The 23,624-nt window shown below is 36.9% G+C and overlaps 1 protein-coding gene across 2 annotated transcripts; it reads left to right on the plus strand.

The window, feature by feature from the left end:
* The first annotated feature begins 241 nt into the window (after positions 1–241).
* taf4b (TAF4B RNA polymerase II, TATA box binding protein (TBP)-associated factor) lies at positions 242–23,000 on the plus strand. 2 transcript variants are annotated; one of them, XM_048208325.1, is made up of 15 exons: positions 242–1,055; positions 1,185–1,324; positions 4,683–5,012; positions 5,212–5,325; positions 7,749–7,871; positions 7,965–8,054; positions 8,263–8,433; positions 9,294–9,417; positions 11,255–11,363; positions 11,545–11,714; positions 16,242–16,372; positions 17,621–17,755; positions 17,851–17,907; positions 18,472–18,588; positions 22,682–23,000. In XM_048208325.1, exons 1-15 carry the CDS (start codon positions 494–496, stop codon positions 22,811–22,813), a joined length of 2,505 nt encoding a protein of 834 aa, XP_048064282.1. In that variant the 5' UTR covers positions 242–493; the 3' UTR covers positions 22,814–23,000. The 2 variants fall into 2 exon arrangements, with proteins under 2 accessions (XP_048064282.1, XP_048064283.1); XM_048208326.1 differs by having other exon boundaries at positions 245–1,055; positions 17,630–17,755.
* Positions 23,001–23,624: the final 624 nt, after the last annotated feature.

The raw sequence follows: 23,624 nt of genomic DNA on the forward strand, positions 1-23,624 counted from the left end.
ATAATATTAATACTGAACCACTGTACTCGCATGAACCGATTTAAATATGTTTTTAGTACCTTTATGGATCTTGAGAGAGGAAGTGTCCATTGCTCTCTATATGGAGGCCTCACGGAGCTATTGGATTTCAACTAAAATATCTTAATTTGTGTTCTGAAGACTAACGAAGGTCTTACGGGTGTGGAACAGCATGAGGGTAAGTAATAATGACAGAATTTTCATTTTTGGGTGAACTAACCCTTTAACTGTGTAACGTGCAGAAAGAATCACTGAACCATGAATAGTTTTGATGAATTCAAAAGATTCGGATCTTTTGAATGAATCACAGTTCCGTCACAAGATGGCCAACGCTGAAAATCCGTCGAGTCTTCGACGCGTTTGTACATATAAATTTGATAATCCGAGCACATAGATGGGAAAAATCGTTTCAGGGTGATCTTTTGTACCAAATTATTCAATTTGAGTTCAATATATCGTAAACGTAGGCTAAATAATGTCTGAAACATCGGGCTCAGATAAATTAGACGATGATCAGTCTCGTGCGCCAACAGAGGAAAGAGAAATCATCAACGACGCGCAAACAAGCAACAATGAAGAGTCGTTGGAAACCGCGTTAGACAAGAAAAGACTCAAAAACTCTGATGAAAACAACAACCCAGATTCAGCTTCCCTTAACGGGGAAGGAGAGCAGCTAAAACCAAATGTAACAGCTGCTGTGATTTCCAGTACCTCAGCCTCATCTGAACCCTCTCCAAAGATCATAACAGGCCCTGCACAGATCCGACCCACCGCTCCAGTGGTCGTAGGGGCCAGGGTAGTGACATCCAGCGTTCAGGGACCAGGGGGGGCCACCAGTTTGGCTCTGGTTCCTCAGCCTGGAAGGGTGTCTGTGAGCTCCGTGGCCATAAGCCAGCCCAGGGTCACCACACTGACCACAGCCAAAGGGGCGGTCGTGACATTGCCAAGGATTTCCACCCCATCACAAAGTGTACCAATGACACGCACCCCTCAGACTGTGCCACTGCAGCTGCCTGCCAACTTCCAGGTCCCACAAGGTGTGTTGTTTCAGGATCTAATGTTGTTTCATGTCTTGGTGCACACTTACTGTAACACTATACTTAACCATCAGGCCTACTTATCAGTCTTCTTGGCAATGTCTTGCTGTCTCTCCCCTGCCTCTGAAGGAATGGTGTTAATCCGCAGTGACAGCGGGCAGTTGATGTTGGTGTCTCAGCAGGCTCTGGCCCAGGCTCAGGCTCAGGGAATGCTGCCAAAACCAGCCAGTGCCAATGCTGCTGCTATAGTTAGACCTCCATCCTCACAGGTGTGTTATTTTGGTCAGTCTTTTTGGCTGAAACAAAAGTGATATGACGTGGTTTTCAAACTGGGGTCCACAGATCAGGGAAGAGACAAAAAAAATTGCTGTAACACTTTACAATAAGGTTTCATTTGTTAAAATATTATATTATCTAACATGAATATCAATGAGCAATGCATTTGTTACAGTATTTAGTCTTTGTTAATGTTAGTTAAAAGTGCAATATGTAAGAATTTTGCAGTAAAATATACAAAAACCACTAGGCCAGTGTTATACATTTTGTTCACTTGAGTACTTTCAGTATCCCAAATGTTTGCAATTATTTGTCGTGAGAAAATTGCAATTTTAACCAAGGCTCTGGAATGTGTGAGGAGTCGCCTGTCAATTGCGTCATACCCGCGTTACCTCGGTTTCCGGTTTTATTTTGTAGAAACCATGGAAACACCAAAGACGTTTTAATATAATTTTGATATATTTATGGACAGAAAACTAATTATTGTTATATAGCTCAACACGTTTAGTCTTATTGTTTAAATCTAATTTTCTTGATTTTTTTTTTGTGAGTACCATGCTTTACCATGCCTCAGAGAAAAACACTATTTTGTGAAGTAGCTAACATAGCATAATCAGATGCAGCTTTATTTTTAGTAACAGTTTTACAGCATTTTCTCCATCATTCAATGTTTTAAAATTAATTGCATGCCATTTATCAACACAAGCCATCCAGCATTTAATATGATATTCTAAAATCGATCTATCTTACTGCAGTGTGTAACAGTGTCTCACAGCAGCCGCCGCGCGAACGCACAGAGTAACGTTATAACATAATTTTCAATACTCTCAAATGTATCTAATATGATAAACAGAGCTGTGTTACCTCATACTCGGAAAAGCAGAAGTAGCGCTGGCGACTGTGTCATAATAAAAGTCCTGCTGCTCGTGAGGCGTGTGTTGCTCAATCGCTCCAGCTCCTCGTTCAGCTCCACAACACTCACTCCTGCTCTGCTTCATACTACAGTAACGTTAATAATCGCATCCATGAACATGATTTGTTCCCGAGTTCAATCCCTATTCTTTTCCACCGGCTGTGAGGTAAAGACCATATGTCCCAAGATTCCACTCTCAAACTTGGCGTCATCAAGCTACGCCTTTGTTTTGATTAGACCTCTAGCGACCTCTAACGGACAGAAAATATTACATAGTGCACCTTTAATAAAAATAAAGTTGTTCATTGTTAGTTCACATAGCATTAACTAATGTTAACAAAATACAATGTACGAGTAAATGTTGAAAAATTAACTTTAAATAACTAAATTAGTTATCTAACATTAACTAATGAAACCTTATTGTAAAGTGTTACCAAAATTGCAAAATGTTTTAACAGTAATGAATAATAAAAAAAAATCTTGTTGTATGCATATGCAGTTATGTAAACATAATTTTAAAAAAACTAGAGATGCACAGATAAGACATTTCTCTACCGATAGCCGATTATTCAGAGAGATATCTGCTGATAATGATACAGATAGTTTGGGGGTTCTGCCTTTTATACCTTCTTTTAAATTAATGATAATTTCAATATTTAATTATTAATCATCAAATTTTGAAATATTATATTTTGAAAGAAATGCAAATAAAAACTTTATTCCCTCCATTTCATAAACATGTTTCAGAGTAACTGGTATCAGTTATAAACATAAACACATTACTCAAATTAATATTAACACACATTAACTAAATTCTGAAGATTAAGTTAATATTTCTTAACTTCCTGAATGTGTTTGATTCATATAATTGCTATTAATATTTAACATCAATCTGGTTTCTTACATTTTCTTTACACAAAGCCCAAATGCTGTACATTTTCCTGCCCTCTTTTGATTGACAGGATATATCGGCCTTGAATATCAGCTGTTTATAAACTCTTAGCCTATAACCGATAGTGTGAATATTTGCTTTTATTGGCCGATATATATCTCTGCCTCTCTAAAAAAAAAACTGCATATTTTTTCTGATTTTATGTATGCTTATTTAAAGTATGAAGTGTCAACAAATACATTTAAATTTATTAAAAGTAGAGATGCACCGATATATCGGCCAATAATCGGTATTGGACAATAAAAGCAAATTTTCACACTATCATCAGACAGTTTAAAAACAGCCAATATTCAGGGCCGATATATCCTGTCAATCAAAAGAGGGCAGGAAAATGCACCATTTGGGCTTTTTTATGTAAAATCAGCTAAGAAACCAGTTTGATGTTCAATATTAATAGTAATGAATTAACTTAAAAATATTAACTTTATCAGAATTTAGTTAATGTGTGTTAATATTAATTTGAGTAATGTGTTTGTTTATAACTGATACCAGTTACTCTGAAACAAGTTGATGGAATGCAGAGAATAAAGTTATTATTTGCATTTCTTTCAGAATAAAATAATGAAATATAATGATCAATTATTAATTAAAATGAAATTATCATTAATTTAAAAGAAGGTATAAAAGTCAGAATCCCCAAACTATCGGCAGATATCACTCTGAATAATCAGTATCGGTGGAGAAATTTAGTATCTGTGCATCTCTAATTAAAAGGTTATATATTACATTATAATGTATTAATATTTATTGATATTATAATTTCTCTTAAAATATTAATATTTTAATATTAACACAATTATATTATAATTGTTTAAAAATATAACATTTAATACAAAATAAATATTTTCTAGATACCATTTAAATAATTTATTTTAGCTCTAATTAAATTATGAATAAAAGTTAATCAAGTAATGTTGGAAAAAACATTCAATTCATCAGACATGTCATGTCAAAATCACACTCAAAAACGCAATTTAATTCATAGTAAAATTCCATCTAATTACATATTTTAATTGAATAATTGATTTAGGATTGTTCAGTTATTCAATTAAAATATGTAAGAATTATTTAATTCAATTTGATGTAATTTTACTATTAATTAAATTGCGTAAGTCTTAAAGTTTTTTTCACTGTTTTTCACAGTATAAATGGATCCGTAACCTGCAGAGGCCTCTCTATCCACCTTATTTTTCAGGTAAATTTAATGTGTCTGGCTTCCAAATAACTCCCAGTTATTTTTAACTGTACAAAACAGCTAATAAATTGGAAGTCTCACACATTCACAGAAAACACCTTACTTCTGCATTGAAAAATAAGGTGGATATTAGGAAGAGGGTCCCTAGCAAGGGGGGTAATCATATTTGGTTGTCCCTTTGAAAAGCCATTATATAGCATATGTTACAAGCATTTAATTTCAAATCTTTTTTTTTTTTTTAAGTGAACTTTCAGAAATGCACCAATGTATTTCACATATCTGTTTTCACAGGCGACTGTAACTGCTACACCAATCATCAGAGTTTCTCTCCCAGCTTCAAGTGCATCAGCTTCTACCAATATTAAACTTAACCCCACTCCAGGGACTGCCGTTCAGAAACCACCCACTGCTACAGGGACCACTATTTTCACGCCATCATGTACAACAGGAACTACCATCATTAAACCAGCCGGTGTTATAGGGACGGCCATCAGAAAGCCCAGCTCCACCATTGTTATCAAAGCCAGTCAAATGACTCCCAACAGCAGCACATCAGGGACCTTTAACCAGAGGACTAATTCTGTCACCGCAACTACCGTAATTAATACCTCAGCTGTAAAGGTATTACTCACGTCGGCTGCATCAATTATTGATCCAAACAACAACAACAAAACAAAAAAAATGATTAATACTCTGACTCCAGGGCAAGATGTTGACTGAAATGCATTGTTAGCTTTCTCTCTGTGATTTAAATAGAAATGTAGGTCATTCAGTGTCGCATTCATCTACCTAATCGTGTCTCTGCTTCATTTGTCTGCAGTCTGTGGGTAAAGGTGCTCTCTCCAGCCAGGGTAATGCCCCACGAATGGTGTCTCCTAATGTAGCAGCCAGATCCAGCACTAACACTTCATCAGCCCCGGTCACTGTTACAGCTGTGAGTTCATGTGTGTAGGATGCATTGATATTAAAATATGATGGCTGATATTAAAATTTTGCTAACACTTTACAATAAGGTTTTATTTGTGAACATTAGCTAAAGGGTTAGATCGTTCCACACCTGTAAGACCTTCATTCATCTTCAGAACACAAATTAAGATATTTTTGATGAAATCTGAGAGATTCTGTCCCTCCAAAGAGATTCAACTCGACTACAACTTGAACAACGTGAACACAAAAAACGCATTCTTGTGAATGCACATTGCAGATCAATATTTTCGTAAATAAAGTGGTAAATTATGTTTTTTTGCACAAACATAGCACTCGTGTCGCTTCATTAAGCCACTGGAGTCACATGGATTATTTTAATGATGTCTTTACTACCTTTCTGGACCTTGAAAGTGGTAGTTGCATTGGATCTCTTTGGAGGGACAGAAACCTTTCAGATTTCATCAAAAATATCTTAATTTGTGTTCTGAAGATGAATAAAGGTCTTACGGGTGTGGAATGACATGAGGGTGAATAAATAATGACAGAAATTTCATTTTTGGGTGAACTAACCCTTTAACTACATTAATTCAGATGAACTAACAATGAAAATAATTCTAAAGCACTTAGTCTTTGTTAATATTAATTTCAACATTTAATAAATTTAATAAATATTGATTTATAAATACTGTAACAAATATAATGTTCATTGTTAGTTAATTTTATGCATTAACTAACATTAACTAATGGGACCTTATTATAATGTGTTACCAAAATTTTGTACTTTTTTGTATAAATAATTCAAAAATAAAACAGTAAAAACTTAAATATTTTTTTAAAATGCTACAAGTAAATTTAGGCCTCACAACATTATAATATACAGAATGAAAAATGGAAATGATTGTGCTAAATATTACATTTAACCATGTTATTAAATGTTTAATTATTATTATTTTTAATTATTAAAAAGTTCTTAAATCAATGTTAGATAATTTAAAAAATAAAATTAGAGGAAATTAGCATATATATATATATATATATATATATATATATATATATATATATATATAGTTGCAAGAAGTATATGAATCACTTGCAGAAAATTTTAATAATTTTAACAAAATAAGAGAGATCATACAAAATGCATGTTATTTTTTATTTAGTACATAAAAGATGTATATATATTCGCAAAGACAAAAAAGTAGCTGAATTTATTAAATTGGCCCCACTCAAAAGTTTGGGTGGTACTGTGTGTCGTTACCTGATGATCCACGACTGCTTTTATGTTTTGTGATGGTTGTTCATGAGTCTCTTGTTTGTCCTGAGCAGTTAAACTGAGCTCTGTTCTTCAGAAAAATCCTCCAGCTCCTGCAGATTCTTCAGTTTTCCAGCATCTTCTGTATATTTGAACCCTTTCCAGCAGTGATTGTAGGATTTTGAGATTCATCTTTTCACACTGAGGACAACTGAGAGACTCAAACTCAACTATTAAAAAAGGTTCAAACATTCACTGATGCTCCAGAAGGAAAAGATGGATCTCAAAATCATTCAGTCACTGCTGGTAAGGGTTCAAATATACAGAAGATGCTGGAAAACTGAAGAATCTGCAGGAGCTGGAGGATTTTTCTGAAGAACAGAGCTCAGTTTAACTGCTCAGAACAAACAAGAGACTCATGAACAACCATCACAAAACATAAAAACAGTCGTGGATCATCAGGTAACCACACACAGTATTGAGAATCAATGGTTCACATACTTTTGAAAGGGGTTATTTTAATAAATTCAGAATTTTTTTTTCTTGTCGACTAAACATTTTTTTATGTAAAATATATTATTCAATACAGTACTAAATAAAAAATAACATGCATTTTGTATTATCTCTCTCATTTTGTTAAATTTATTTATATTTTCACAAATTCTGCAAGTGGTTCACAAACTTTTTCTTGCAACTGTATATATACAGTGCTTAACAAATGTATTAGACCACCTGTCATAATAAAGAGAAAACACATATTTTAGGAATCTGACAAAAACTAAAAATGTTATCGTTATTTATTAGGCAAATAACAAACTGAAACAACTAAATAGTCTTTGTTCACACATAATAACACAAAAAATTATATATTTTATTTTGTATGGCCTCCTTGATAACAGCTTGCATTCTGGCATTGTTTTTATGTACTTTTCCACAGTCTCTGTTGTTATTGACTTCCAATAATTATATTTTAGCATTAGAAACACTACTGTGACTAAAGAGCTTACACATACTGGTGTGGATTAACCACTACAGAAACATAAAAAATGATTTTGGTAATCATCAATACTGTACGTTTATGGCACAAACCTTACACTGGGTGGTGCTCTAATAAATTTAAGCACTATATTATGTGCATCATAAAACTAAAAATATTTAATTTTGATCTTTATCATCAGGAGACCTTGGAGAATGTGAAGAAGTGTAAGAACTTCTTGGTCACTCTTATGAAGCTCGCATCGAGCGGCACTCGCTCTGCCAACATGGCCCAAAACGTCCGAGCTCTTGTCAAAGGCCTGCTGGTATGTCCCTCGCTGCTTTCAAAACCAATGTGTCACATACATCACAACACATTATACGTTTAAATGCGCTTTTGCTCTCTTCTCTGCATGTAGGATGGGAAACTAGAGGCAGAAGAGTTCACTGAAAAACTCTACATAGAGCTCAAATCGTCCCCGCAGCCATATCTAGTGCCTTTCCTGAAGGTGATTGCAGCTTTTTCACTTTTATACCCCATTTAGATGTCATCAGCAACTTCGACAAAGTCAGATGGGTACATATGAGGGTACTGACCTCATTTTTGACCTGATTTTAAGATGAAATCTATTATCAGACCTTCACAGCTCATGTATGAATGAGCCACAACCTCTTTGGTATGAGCTAAATTAAAAAAACTGATGTTCATTCTTTCAGAGGAGCCTGCCAGCTGTCCGTCAGCTCACCCCGAACTCGCAGCTCTTCATTCAGCAGTGCGGCCAACTCAAGCCCTCCGATTCAGATTCAACCAAGGCCGCAAACCAGAACCCCACTGCGTCTGTCAGCTCCGCCCTCAAACCCAACCAGCCAACCAAAACAGCTCAGCTGGTAAACCCCGCCCATTTTTATTCGCGGCAGTGTCATTTATCATGAAGATGATTTCAGGGGTTTGCCTATATGAAACAACGGAAGAGTAATTCGATAATAAAGAAAACAAATGATCATTCATTGGTGTTTTCACCATGGAAAGAAACCTGCATAATTTTAATGTTAATATGCAGATATGATTTCTCTATCAATAGTTAGAGCACCATATGGTGTCTGGAATTCAGGTATGTGTGTTTGGGGGTCCTGAATACAGTGTTTTGATGTTTTATGTAATAGTAGACTCAGTAGACTGTGTGTGTGTGTAATTTCACACTGCCTCCTTCCCAGCGCACTGGTTCATTTTTATGACAGCCTCTCTTCACTTTGTCTTCATTTCCTGGTTAACTCACCACCGCCCACGGTGTACAGGCTAATTCACTTAAAACCACCAGTATCCCACAAGCCCAAGCAGAGCCAAATTAGTTTTACACCAGAGACAAAGATGCATGAGTCTTACCCCATTTCGTACCAGGAATGTCATGTTATCATATTCAAATAATGTCATGATTTGTTTTTCTGTAATCTAATATCACCATTTTATTGGACGTCTTGATGGATTTCCACTGAAATACAGAAGCTCATTTCCCATATACCTGAATAGACTTTAGAGGTTCTGATTACTTCACAATCAGAAAGTGCTCTGAGGGTTTGCAGGAAGTGCTCCTGTCTAAAATGGCTTGTGTGATGTCCTCGAGGTGGACCGAACCCCGCATATCGTCTTTGAATATTTTCATATGCATAATTTTTGCTTATTTGCTGTATTTATTTAGGAATAACATTTGCATGCTGAGTTCTTATTGCTTTGGTTTTTACTTTGTCAGGTGATCCAGCAACCTAAAGGAGTGATCGTCAAACCGTCTTTGGCATCAGCTCAGGTGGGCTTACCTGCACAGAAGCAGACTCAACCCAAACAGATGGTCCTTCAAACCAACACTTTCCCAACAGGTATAAGCTATGCTTTTCCTGCTTTTTTATGTTTTTTGAAAGGAATCTTTTATGCTCACTAAGGCTCATGGTCAGAATTTTTGGCACCATGTGGTAAATATGATCAAAGACGGCTGTGAGAATAAATCTGCATTGTTTATCCTTTTGATCTTTCATTGAAAAAATTCACAAAATTCTAACCTTTCATTGAAGTAAAACAATTGAAAGTGGGGGGGAAATCACATTATGAAATAAATGTTTTTCTCTAAAACACGTTGGCCACAATTATTGGCACCCTTTGAAATTCTTATCAGTAAAATATCTCTGAAGCATATTTCCAGGAATGACTAGGAACATGAAATTGTCCAGCCATGACTTATAAACATGAGGAAACACAAAGGCCAAATTCCCAAAATCAACATCTTAATGAGAAAAACCAAAGAATATAGTTCTGATGTGCAGCAAAAGATTGTTGAGCTTCACAAAATAGAAAATGGCTGTAAGAAAAAAAGCTAAAGCATTGAAAATCCCCATTTCCACTATCAGGGCAATAATTAAGAAGTTCCAATTAACTAAAGATGCTACAAATCTGCCTGGAAGAGGACGTGTGTCTAAATTGTCCTAATGAGCGGTGAGGAGGAAAGTTGAGTGGCCAAAGACTCTCCAAGGATCACAGCGGGAGAATTGCAGAGATTAGTTGAGTCTCAGAAAGCCTAAAAATAATATATATCTCAAATAGCGCCACAAGATGTTTGGGAGGGTTTCAAGAAAAATCCTCATTACTCATCCAAAAACGAACTCCAGCATATTCAGTTGTCAGACACAACTCAAACTTCAAACGGGACTGGCTTCTATGGACAGATGAAACTAAAAAAAGAGCTTTTTGGCAGCAAACCCACCAGATGGGTTTGGTGCACACATGAATAAAAAGCACCCCATGCCTACGGTTAAATATACTACTGGATCTTTAATGTTGTGAGCGTATTTTTTTTCTGCTGGAGGTCCTGGACATCTTGTTCAGAGACATGGTATCATGGATTCTAGCAAATACCAGCTGATAAAAAATCAAAACTTGACCGCTTCTGCTAGAAATCCAATAATGGGCCGTGATTGGATCTTCCATCGGGACAATGATCCAAAACAAACATCAAAACCAACACAAAAATGGGTCACTGAGCACAAAATGAAGCTTCTGCCATGGCCATCCCAGTCCCCTGACCTGAACCCTAAAGAAAATGAGTGGAGTGAGCTGAAGAGAAGAAGCGCCAACATGGAGCTGGAATCTGAAGGATCGGGAGAGATTCTGCGTGAAGGAATGATCTCTGATCTCTTGTCAGGTGTTCTCCAAACTCATCAGGCATTATAGGTGAAGACTCAGAGCTGTTATCTTGGGTAAAGGACATTGCAAAAAGTATTGAATTAAAGGGTATGATTAATTGTGAGCAATGTGTGTTAGAGAAAAACATTTATTTCATTATTCTCCAATGAAAGGTTAGATTTTTATACATTTCTAAAATAAAAGATCAAAAGGATTAACAATGCAGATTGATTTTCACATCCTTCTTAGATCATATTCACCAAGGGTATGAATAATTTTGGGCTTAACTGTGTGTGTGTGTGTGTGTGTGTGTATGTGTGTATGTATATATATATATATATATATATATATATATATATATATATATATATATATATATATATATATATATATATACTTACGGAAAAGTTTTATTGATTAAAGCTCAATACACTGAAAGTCTAGGTGAGCTTTTATTACTTTTATGCTTCTTTCACCTCCAAGTGTCCCAATTCATTTTGAGCTGATAAAAATATCCATATTTTTATTCTGTCCCCACAGGTGCTGTTGTGCGGCAGTCCATCCTTCAGGCACCTAAAACACACTTTTCCCAGCCGCCCCTTCCAGCACAGGCACACGGCTTCAAGGACAGCACCTCGGGCTCTTTCCGGTAATAGCTCTGACTCGCGGCCATTCCCTGCTGCACAGTGGCTGAATGTGCGTATCAGTTCTTTACAGGATGAATGTGAGAGAAGGCAGTCACGTCGCTGTAGATTAAGATTTCCAGATGAGCTACACTATTAGCATATTCATTTTAAGGCAAAACAGTGAAGTCCTATTCTTTCATTTAGAGATGACGATGACATTAATGATGTGGCCTCCATGGCCGGAGTGAACCTGAGTGAGGAGAACGCTCGTATTTTGGCCTCTGGCTCTGAGCTCGTGGGATCAGTGATCCGCTCCTGTCAAGAGGAACCCTTTTTATTCCCATCAGCCCTCCAGACACGAGTGCAGCACATTGGTAACTTCACCAAACCCATTCAATTACACACACACACACACATTTTTTATATAAAATACTTAAAGTCCTCCTGTGGTGAAAATCAAGTTTTTAATGTTGTTTATGTCTCTATGTGGTGTTTTAATATGCTTCAGGACAAACCATGTGCAAAATCATCATTGCTGAGTATTTTCTGTTTAAAACGCGGTTTGAAATCGCCAGTGTTTCTGACATCACAAGCTACTTTTATAACTAATCACGTCAACGTGTGGGCGGGCTTTAGCATATCATTAACTAGCTGGGAATCTCGAGAAGCCAATATAATATATAGTATATAATTCACTCTTCCTCTTCTTCTTCTGAATCAGTTTCTGTTTCAAACATATATGGCTGAATTAAACCAGTATTTCCACTTGCCATTGTACAGCGTTTACTACAGTAAAGTTGACCGAGTGGATCAGGTATTCTGAGCTTGAGTGAATGAGTGGAGGCGGGGCTAATTTGCATATTCATTGATCCGTGTATACTAAATGAAGCAAGGGTGTAGAGTTACATTCAAACTATTTTAAGGCACAAAGAATTTTTTTCACAGGTAAAAAACATTTAAATATGTCATTTTGGTGATCAAAGATGAGTTTTAAGGGATAAAAGTATCACGGGGGACAGTTTATTTACAATATTTATAGAAGACAGAATAACCACAATTGTTTGCTGTTAGCTGTTGTCATGACAACCAGAGTTGTCATGGTTGTTGTTTAAGGCCAGATTCACACAGACAGACCGACGCCCGACAGTTACGTGATTACAGCATGTCACTCATCAGACATCATAATTCTGATTCAGCATGTTCAATTGGTGAAAACAAGGTCCGACAGATGCCAACAGAGGTAACACAATGATCTGATAAAATCAGACGAAGTGTCTGTTGCCATCTGTCGTCATCTTTCTTGTGAATTGGCCTTTAGTTGAGCATGAGAATACTATTACTAATAATAAAAAATAAGCCTTTTTGGGTTTTGGTGCATAATACATTGTGAATTCTGCATTAAAAGGCTGCATATCCCTAAAGCAGTTTGCTGGGGTTTTTTCTTGCTGGTTTTAGGGGTGTTTGGACACTTTTCAAGGCTGGGGGAAAATCTTGCAGACCAGCTAAACCATCTTCCAAACTGGAAGAGTAGCTGAAGACCAACTTAAATCCACTAAGACCAGAAACCAGCTGGTTTAAAGTGTTTTTGGGACTCTGACCCCCAGTTTCACTGTCAAGGCTTAAGTCTTGTCCCAGACTAAAACGCATGTTTGAGCCGTTTTAACTGAAAGAAACTTGTACTGACATATCTTAAAATATGTCAGTGCCATTGTTTTGGCATTCTCAAGTTGCAAACCAGTAATGTTTTTTTTTTTTTTTTTTTGTAAGGAACATTTATCAAAACTACTTAAATGTCCTAATTGAACTAAAATCTAATCCTGACTTAATCTAAGCCCTGTCTGTCAGGGGCTGGTTGCATAAACCACTTAAACTAGTCTTAAAAGTTAAGACACTAATGTTTTTCTTGAAGAGTGGTCCTAATTTTTTAAAGTCTGTTACATAAAAAGGTAGATTGGTGCAATTTGAATTGGAAAAATAACATTGATTACCCCTTGGTTAACTGCAAGTTGGTCAAACTAGTTCTTAAGACACAGTCTTAATATTGTGACTAAGTTTATGCAACTGGCCCCAGGCCTGAATGTAAAACAAACCCTGCAAGCAGAGCACTTCCAGCCTGGAAGAAAGAGAGTCTAGAACAAGTATGGAAGCTTGTTTTCGCCACTGAATAAAAAATAAAAATGTAATTGTGACTTTATTTCCCGCAATTGTGAGTTTATATCATGCAATTCTGACTTTATAATTCACAATTGCGACTTTAGAATATAAACTGGCAATTTGCGAGAGAAAAATGTCAGAATTGTGAGATAAAAAGTCACAATTACCTTTTTTATTCAGTGGCAGAAACAAGTTTCCATACTAAAGGCCCTGATATACTCAGGCGAAGTTATTTTTCATTCTTCACTTAGGGATAAAGGTTCGAAAACGACAAGCTTTTTTTATATAAAGCATAAGAAATGCATCTGATCATAGTGCCATGGATATGTTTGCTTGAGCTCTGCAATTCGGCACTCGAGTAAAGTCAGGTCACGTTTATTTATTTAGCACTTTACACAGTAGATTGCTTAAAATTAAGCAGCTCTACAGAGAAGTGTCTCGTTTCATCAGAAGTACAACTTCATTTACCATAAAGCAGCTCTCCAGCATGTTAATGTTTTCACTCGCGGACATCTGACCTCGACAGACTGAACAGGAGAAATAAACCACAGAAGAATTACATGTGAAAGAAGGTGGAGCCTTAGAGCCACACCTACCTATTATGTAATCACCACTGACCAATGGTAGTACAAAGGTGTTTGCCAGCCGTAGCAAACTTTTCCTGAAAAGGAACTCCTAAAACAAACTCCCAACGAACTTAGTTTCGAAATGACGTCACATCAGTTCTTTCTTCGATCTGGGCCAAAAGAATCTTAACACGTTACTTTTCATATATCGTGCTTAGTTACTTTTTTAATGAGCAATTTAGCAAATATTGCAGTGTGTTTTAAAAGTAACATTCCTGAACATTGTTGTCCACGTTTCGCTGACTTCACTCAGCTATAGTGTTCACTGTTTTTATTGTACGTGAGTGTATCTTTACTCAAAGTGATACTGCATTTCCCCCCATCTCTGTTTGTCAAAGTCTGTTCACCTCCCTCAGCTCTGCCTCTACGGCATGCATCCTGTCTGTGTTTTTTTGGGCATATGTTGCGCTGTGTTGTGACACACGAGTGCAGTCTCTGTCTTTGATCAGTGGTATCTCTGACGAGCCTGTTCTGCTTAATCAGTATGCTAATGACTGCCGAGCCGCGCAAAGTTGCCAGAGTGGCAGGAATCCACTCTGCTGCACTGATCAAAAAAGCGTCGGAACAAGGGAGAGAAAGGACGACAGAGGCGGAGGGAGGGAGAGAGGGAGATAGCCAGGAGGTAGGGGGAGTCGTGCGGAGGAGGAGGAGACGAAAAGAGAGAATGTGGAAATGAAAGAGACAGGCTTGGCCTCGCAGGAACTCAGTCCGCATCAGCAGAAAGGGCAGAAATGAGATGGAATTGGAGTGTTTGCAGATGTCTGTCTACTCAGCAAGCGTAACAGACCAACAGGAACAAAGCATGTCTGACATTATGGAAATGTGAATACAATATAAACAGCAGAAGAACAACAAAATCACTGGATTGCAGCTCGATGAAGACATTCGCCTCTAATTCTACACAATTTCCATTTCTGTCAGGCAGTAAATAGATCTGTTCAAATGCTGAATTAGAGTAAGATTCATGTGATTTTTGAGGAACTCTGTGATTTATCAAGCCAACAACTTGATTTAATTCATTCCACAGCACATTTTTTTGCAGATTCCGATTTTGAAATTAGGTGATTATTATTAGGTATATTTGAATATCTTGTTCAAGGGCTTTAAGCACGTGTAAAAAGGTATTATGTTTTAATTGGTAAGCCTGTAACCATCTCGATCATAGATGGAAAAGACTATTTATAGCAAATACAGGCAATTTGCCATAGGAAATATATAGTTTTAAAAGCTTTTTAACAGTTGAGCCAAAAACCTAGGACTAGTTCGCCAAAGTTGTTTTTTGAAATAATCTCCCATATTTAATATTTAATGGCAGTCCTAGAGGCAAAGTTGCTCAGAATGAGGAGTTTTACCATGTGGTATGAATGTTGTGGGCATGTGCGAAAAATCTTGCGATACACAATTCTTTACGCACGTGAAAAACGCGAAGGCGCCCTCCAGTGGCCAATTTCTTTCGAATTTCTCACGCCCCTCCATGAGTCAAACAGGTCCAGCAAGTTTCGTTCCCGACAGCCTCCTTTAACCTTGTCCTGATAGCTGCTCAAAATTCATTGGCCGATGGCGGACATGTTTTTTGAGAGATGTCAATGTTCTCACAGACAATCGTGGTGCCTCGGACGAAGACACCGCATGCCAATTTTCAAGTCAATTGGAGTAACGGCGAAGTCGTTATAGCCATTTTCTTGTTTTTTTCCTTGTTATAGTGCCACCAAGTGGCCAGTCGCTGCGTCCTTTTTCACACCACCACAGAATGAGTTCTTACATGGGTGTGCTGAGTTTGGTGAAAATATCTCACTCTGTTCACTTGTTATAGCCAGTTTAGTAAAAGTGGTTTTGGCGTCCCTTAGGGACCGTGAATCGAAATTTCATCTTTTTTTGATAATTATTGACAATCAGACTCCAGAGAATCTCGCTGCACTGGTTTGGTTCCGATCAGGTGGAAAAACCTAGGACTAGTTCGCAAAAGTAGGTTTTTCAGAAAATCCAAAATACCCGAAAATTTCACCAATACGTCAATGAACTCCAAGTGAAATGTTAATGAATCTGGTCATTGAAAACAAAGTAAGTCAATAGAACGAGTGCTTCTCCCATGCTAAAATGTGTGTGATTGTGTGTGCATAGGTGGTTCTCTGAGCATCACAGAGGTCTGTCCTGATGTACTTGAATTGCTCTCTCTGGCAACACAAGAGAGACTCCGAGACCTGCTGGAGAAGATAACTCTTGTTGCACAACAACGACAGATCTCTTACAAGGTATAAACTTATCTTTTACACACAGTAGACAAGAAAAAACTTTAAGAATTTCTAAGTGAAGCTGGTTTCATAATAAAAATTTTGGTTCAGAGAGTCAACGTGAAATCGAAACTGATCCTTAAGGCCCGGGTATACGGGGAAAAAAGTATAAGAAAAGAGTAGTGTGTCCGAATTCATAAAACCGTAGATGAAAAGTATACTGCTTCTGGCGAGATTCTGAAGTACACATTAAATGGACACTTTACTATCCCATAAGGCCACGGGAGAAATTTGTGAAGGACAGTGATGATGTAGGTCACATGACAATGACAGCATGACAGATGTAGTACGTTTGTACGTTCATACTATATAGAACATACTTTTTAACATTGTCAAGTAAGTACTTATTGTGCAGCCTGATTTTTTTCCTGAATTACATCGCATTATGGAAGTAAAATGGGATTATTGATTGATTATCTCAATTGCGGTCATTCTCACGTGACATTGCAGATAATTATATGCATGCGTTTAAACAGTTTAAACTTCTGATATACGGTTTTCTGAGCGCACACATCTGAAGCACGCGCACAGAAAGCTGACTGTCAGGCGGCGCGTCGTGTTGAGTATTAAACTAAGTTCTCTTTCTCGTCTTATTGAGTTTAAACTGTCAAACACACACAAGGTTATGTTAACAATACACACCGTTTACATAAACACAGTCGGTTATGTCTGAATGTGAACAGCAGGGAAAGAAATCACATGTGTATATTAGATCTGTGTATTAAAGTGACAGCAGTGTAATATACAGTACCTACTGCTGTATCTGCTGTTAATATGAATCAAAAGACAAACAGAAAATCACTCACTGCTCTTGACTGAATAACTTTAGTAGCTTTAATAAGAATATGTTTCTAACTTAAATGCTGCTGTTAAATGATCTGGCGAGGAGATAAACATGGTGGACTGTGTACAGCTCACTGAGGGGAGGAGCTATGATAATAGGGCAGAGTCCATCAGCAGTCATGGGCGGGGCTTCTGAAATCTGGAAGAGACTTTTTATGATTTATGGGGATTATAAAGAAAGGAGTGGGGGAATTTTTACCATAATAGGCTGGTTGTTTACACACATCTGTGTTCAAACACCTTATAAAAGTCTATTTTGCATAACAGGTCCCCTTTAAGGCTATTTCATGTTGACTAAACTGGTGTGTACCACAGCCTCGAATTTTGTGTCTTTCTGGTGCTAATGTGTTGCTGTGGTGTGTGTTGTCTGATGAGGATGATTGGCGCTACAATCAGACCAATGACACGCGCTCTCAGCTGAAGTTCCTGGAGCAACTGGAAAGACTGGAGAAACAGAGGAGGGAGGAAGAAGAGCGAGAAGCACTGCTCCGCATTGCCCGAGTAACTAGCAAACACAGCAAAACAGAGGAAAAACACCAGCAATCTGTCTTCATTTCTAATGTACCGTTTTTTTTTTTTCATCTATTTGTGTGTAGAGTCGCTCAAACAGTGAAGACCCAGAGCAACAGCGTCTGAAACAGCGAGCCAAAGAGGTAGAAGGATTTCTGTGTGTTTGTTTTTAATAAAAATACATACATCCCTCTTCCACAACCTGTTTTTCATTCCTTCTGCTCCCTTGTATAGCAATGAGGACGATCAATACTCTTCATAAAGTCCCATTTGTGCCCCACATAGACACACACACACACATACATACACATACCCTGGAGACAAGGCTCTCTAATTGGGGGCTCATTTTAATTGAGTCTAATATTGGGTCTGGAATTGAAGCCTGGGGCTAAACAGGGAACAGAATGTAATGAAAGCCCTCTGGATGAGTTGTGTGTCTGTTTACAAGGTAACGCTCATCCACTCGTGTGTTAGAGAGCACGTAACATATTTGTGTGTTTTCGCACAGGCCTTTCACTTGGGTCCTTTGTTATAGGCTATCGGTGAAATCAATAGAGCTAAAATGAAAGATTCATCACCAATAACAGCTTTCTGTTTTTTCCCCAAACATTCCACGTGGATTTGGGTGAGCCAGTGGAAATATTGATTGTATTTTTGAGTGCCTGTCAAATGCACATTCTCTCTTTTTCCTCCTTTTTTTATTTTAGATGCAGCAGTTGGAGTTGGCACAGATGGAGCACAGAGATGCAAATTTGGCAGCGCTGGCAGCCCTGGGGCCCCGTAAGAGGAAACCTCTGGAGGCTCCCGGCTCAGGGGCCAACCAGGTACCTGCACGTGTCCATACAACCACCCCTCTGTGTTTGTGACTTCTCCTGCGTACCGTCTTCATACTTCACTCTGTGCAGATGTGGAGGAAATGTTTGCATACGTGTTCAAAATCACTTGCATGCATACAGTTCGGTCGTTTTTGAATTTCGGGGTGTACTGAGACAAGCTGTGGCATTTATTAAGTACACATGCAAGTCTTCCTGTGTGGCCATATGAAATTGCACATTTGCTTTTGTCTCTTAAATATTAGTAAACTCCTTTTAGGAAGGGAATTGGTATATTGTGTTACTTCTTGAACTCTGAACTGGCACGTGACTGGGCAAAAAAATCTCCACATGCATTCAATTTATCAAAAGTCTTTTAAAGTAAAGGCTTTTAAAGTTACAAGTTAATGTTATTTGAACTTTCTATTCATCATCAATCTCAATTGCCAGAAAAAAATTAAGCAGCACAACTGTTTTCAACATTAAATAATAATCAGAAATGTTTCTTGAGCAGTAAATCATCATATCAGAATGATTTCTGAAAGATCATGTGACACTGAAGACTGGAGTAATGATGCTGAAAATACAGCTTTGATCACAGGAATAAATTATATTTTTATATATATTCAAATAGAAAATATTTAATTACTTTAATAAAATATTTTATATTAATAATATTTCATAATATTACCTTTTCACTGTATTTGTGATCAAATAAATGCAGCTTTGGTGAGCAGAAAAAATCTTACTCCAAACTTTTGAATGGTATTGTATATGACTAAAGGGGAAGGACTGTAATATACCGTGTGTTATTTTTCATGATTTTATTAGAATTATGAGAAAAAAGGACAAGGAAAGACTGAACAAAAGACCAGCGGATTGTATGTTAGTTTAGTTTAATTAGTTTTTACATTTGTGAATTCCTTTAGGCAGAGAGGAATGCTAATAAGTGAAAAGATGGTTTTGAGTTTTTGTAAGCTTAAATTACACAGGCCTTTTAGAAAAAAAAAAACTCCCTTTGCCTAGGGAAGTTTAGTATTTGCCTCTTTTTGAGGTTTGATCTCTGTAGTTGAATAAGCATCTCTATAAAGAGCCAGTGCAGTTGGCAGGAAAACAGTGGAGGTTAAAAGACTCCAACCTTGTGTTTCAGAAGTTAAATTATCTGCAGCAGCATTTATTTGATAACTGCCTAAATATTTCTCCTTATTATTCTGTATTTCTTATTCCAGGATTGAGGTGAGTTTATTCTGATGATTGAATGATTTCTCAAAGGATAATGAATTTTAGCTCCCCTTGTGAAAAAGAAGTGTGCTTTATTGTATCGATTGTTCACTTGTGATGCGTGAAAACAGCATGAGAGTGAGTAAATGCAGAATTTACTTATCTTTTTTTTTTTTTTTGATGAACTAATCATTTATAGTTTGAGAATAGTGATTCTGACACATTTTCTTGCAATTTAGAACTGATTGATTGCATTGATCTTCTGACGCACATATACGCGCTGGAACTCATTCAAATCACCATAACACATTTAGTTTTAGTAGTATGTTTATTCAAAGCGTTTAAATGATTTATTCTAACGTACAGTGCATTAATAGAGAGAGAGGCGGGGCATAGCGAGCACCGGGAGAGGCTTGTCATGTATTGAACTGCATTGAAAGTGTGAGTACTGCGTGGGAAAAAAAGGATTTTTCAGTTTCAGTGACATTACTACACTAAACTACTACATATAATGTTGAATATAATGTAGAATAAAGCAATGGGGGAATAGGTCCTGATAATTAAATAATAATAATATTTTATTATTAATTAAGTAACAATAATTAAAAAAAAAAAACTCTTCATTTTGGCTAAATGTATCGCGAGCGTATCATGATTTGTATTGAATTGTGACATAAGTGTATTGTTACAGCCCTGCATAACAGTAGCCCATTTAAAAAAATCTTGCAGATAACATAATGTTAATTAAATGAAAGGCCACTTAAAGGGACAGTTCACCCAAAAATTAAAATTCTATCATCATTTATTCACCCTTATGGAAGAGGATTAGGGCCAAGCAATAATAAAAAAAAAAATAAGGGTGCTTTCACATTAGCACTTTTGGTGTGCACCCAGGTTCGAACCGTACCTGAGTCCACTTAAAAAGGGTGGTCTGGGGTGCGGTTCAAGTGAACTCCGGTACGGTTCGCTTCTGATATGAATGCAAACGTACCAAATTGCGGAAGTGAACCTCTATTAACGCCGTATAATTTGAATTAAAATGTGTGTTTGTGTGTGTGTTTCACTCACTTTCCCGACGAGCGCGACTGACGTGCTGCAAACAGAGAGCTGTTGGGTAGCCTTTCTCATTTCTGCTCACCTTCAGCATTCTACATTCGCGGCAGATAGACGCAAGTGCCATTATGAACAAAACCAACGATTCAAAAACAAAAATATAAAAGCGAGGAGAGCAACGTTATGCATTTTGCCGCCTTCTCCTGTGCCATCGTTACTAAGCAACGTAGTAAACAGCTGCTGGTTTGATGACGCAAACGAACCGCGGGTCGGACCCAAATAATATAATGTGAACACAGTCCAGTGGGCGCAGGGGGAGGGGGGGAGCAATCGAAATCGGTTTCGGTCCAGGCAATCGAACCAAGTGTGAAAGCATCCTAAAACCATCACGAGATTAAAGTTGTTAAATTTCAAGAAAAAAGTGGAGATAAAATGTTGAGAATAAAGTCATTAAATTACGAGAAAAAAAGTCGTTAGATTATGAGAACAAATTCGTCAAATTGAGGAAAAAAAGTCGTTACATTTCAAGAAAAAAGTCTAGATAAAATGTTGAGAATAAACTCGTTACATTTCGAGAAAAAAGTCTAGATAAAACGATGAGAAAAAAAGTTGTTAAATTACGAGAAAAAAGTTGTTAAATTATGAGAACAAATTCTTAATTTAACGACTTTTTTCTCGTAATTTAACAACTTTTTTTCTCATCGTTTTATCTAGACTTTTTTCTCGAAATGTAACGAGTTTATTCTCAACATTTTATCTCGACTTTTTTCTTGTAATATAACGAGTTTATTCTCAACATTTTATTTTGACCTTTTTCTCGAAATTTAACAACTTTAATCTCGAGATGGTTTTATTTTTTATTATTGCTTGGCCCTAATCCTCTTCTGTACACCCTCAAGTTGTTCCAAATCTGTATAATTTTCTTTTTTCTGTTGAACTCAATGGAAGATATTTTGAAGAAACTTTGTAACCAGGCCACTTTGGGGCACCATTGACTTCTATAGTAGGAAAAAAAAAACTACTATGGAAGTCAATGTTGCCCCAGAACTGTTCAGTTTAACACATTCTTCAAAATATCTTCCAAAGAAAATTATACAGATTTGGAACAACTTTGTAATAATGTCAAATTAAACGTTTTACTTTAAAGTACATTGTAAAGACATCATTTAAGTACTCACTGTGACTCCAATGGTTTAACGTCAATTTTATGAAGCGACGCGAGTGCTTTGTTTGTGCAAAAAAAAAAACATTTACCACTTTATTTACAAAATAATCCAAAGCGCTAAATAAAGTGGTAAATTGTTTTTTTGTTTTTTTTGCACAAACAAAAGCACTTGTATCACTTCATATCATGGAGTACTTTAATGATGTCTTTACTACCTTTCTGGACCTTGAAAGTGGTAGTTCCATTGGATCTCTATGGAGAGACAGAAAGCTCTCAGATTTCATCAAAAATATCTTCATTTGTGTTCCGAAGATGAACGAAGGTCTTACGGATGTAGAACGACGAGAGAGAGTAAAGACATAATTTTCATTTTTACTTTGCATTAAATATAAATGTAAACTATTATACATTTTCATTTAATTCCAACTACCATGCAATCAAGTGTCTGAAAACATTTATACATGTATACATAAATTCAAACTGAATGTACAGTATAGTTTTTACATAAGTATGCTAAATTGTACTTCTTTTTCACAAGGGCTGTGTGATGATAGTAAATGAGTGCTGCTAATCTTTTCTCATTACCTATTTCTAGACTTGATTTCATATGAGAAAAACCACATAGGCCAATGTGGCTCAGGAAACTCATTCCTTGTGTCTGCTCAGTTGTCAGGTTCATATGGCCAGTTTGCTTCTCGAGCACCAATTCGAGTCACTTTGAGAGATCTGACCTTCTGCATGGAGCAAGACCCCACGTTCAGACATACTCTCATGCTGTATAGAGCGTTCCTAGGCTAGATAACCACACAAACACAACTTCTGTGTTTGAGCAAGTTCTTGAGATTATGTATTATTTTCTCATTGTTCACATTTTTTTTGTTATAATTCTGTATTCCTGTTCTTGTTTTGATTATTGAATAAACTGTACAGACATATTGACTGGTAAGGAAACACAAAAGAATTAATTAAACACTATTAGCAGCAACGGTTTGTGTGGATCTCTTATGTTTGTATCGCACAGTTGTGTAACTTATCTATATTTACTCCTCAGAAATGATATTTTTTTGCTGATACGATCATGCTGAACTATTATTGCATTTTCTAAGTCGACTGGGGATTGTACAGAGGGCTGTTTATACGCTCCAGGGCAGTGGATGCCCTGAACAAAGCATGGCTAACCAATCACACAAATACTGCCTTAGGCAACCAAATCCACCAATTACAGTGGCCAAGACAACAGTACTGACCAATCAAAGCAGGATATTGCATCAAAGCCCAAATCAGCTGAAATTGGCTTGAGACTGACCGACCAATCAGAACTTGACAAAAGAACTAGAGCAGACCAATAGGAAGTACAAACAGCCGGAGGGTTTGAAGCTGAAAGAAACAGGGCAATACATACCCTCAAGATCAAGACAACAAGAGCCAAAATCAACAGATCAGGGGCAGGATGTCTCTCATGATCCACTGCTGACCGATCATCACTCTTAAATGATTAAACCGAGGTTAACTAAAGGGTAACTAACAATGGCGTAATTGACCCGGGTTTACCTCTGATCATTAGCATTGCCATTCTTCCTGAACTGTCATGCACGTCTTTGCATTTGTG

Source organism: Megalobrama amblycephala, linkage group LG11, assembly GCF_018812025.1.
Source record: "Megalobrama amblycephala isolate DHTTF-2021 linkage group LG11, ASM1881202v1, whole genome shotgun sequence".
Lineage (NCBI taxonomy): Eukaryota > Metazoa > Chordata > Actinopteri > Cypriniformes > Xenocyprididae > Megalobrama > Megalobrama amblycephala.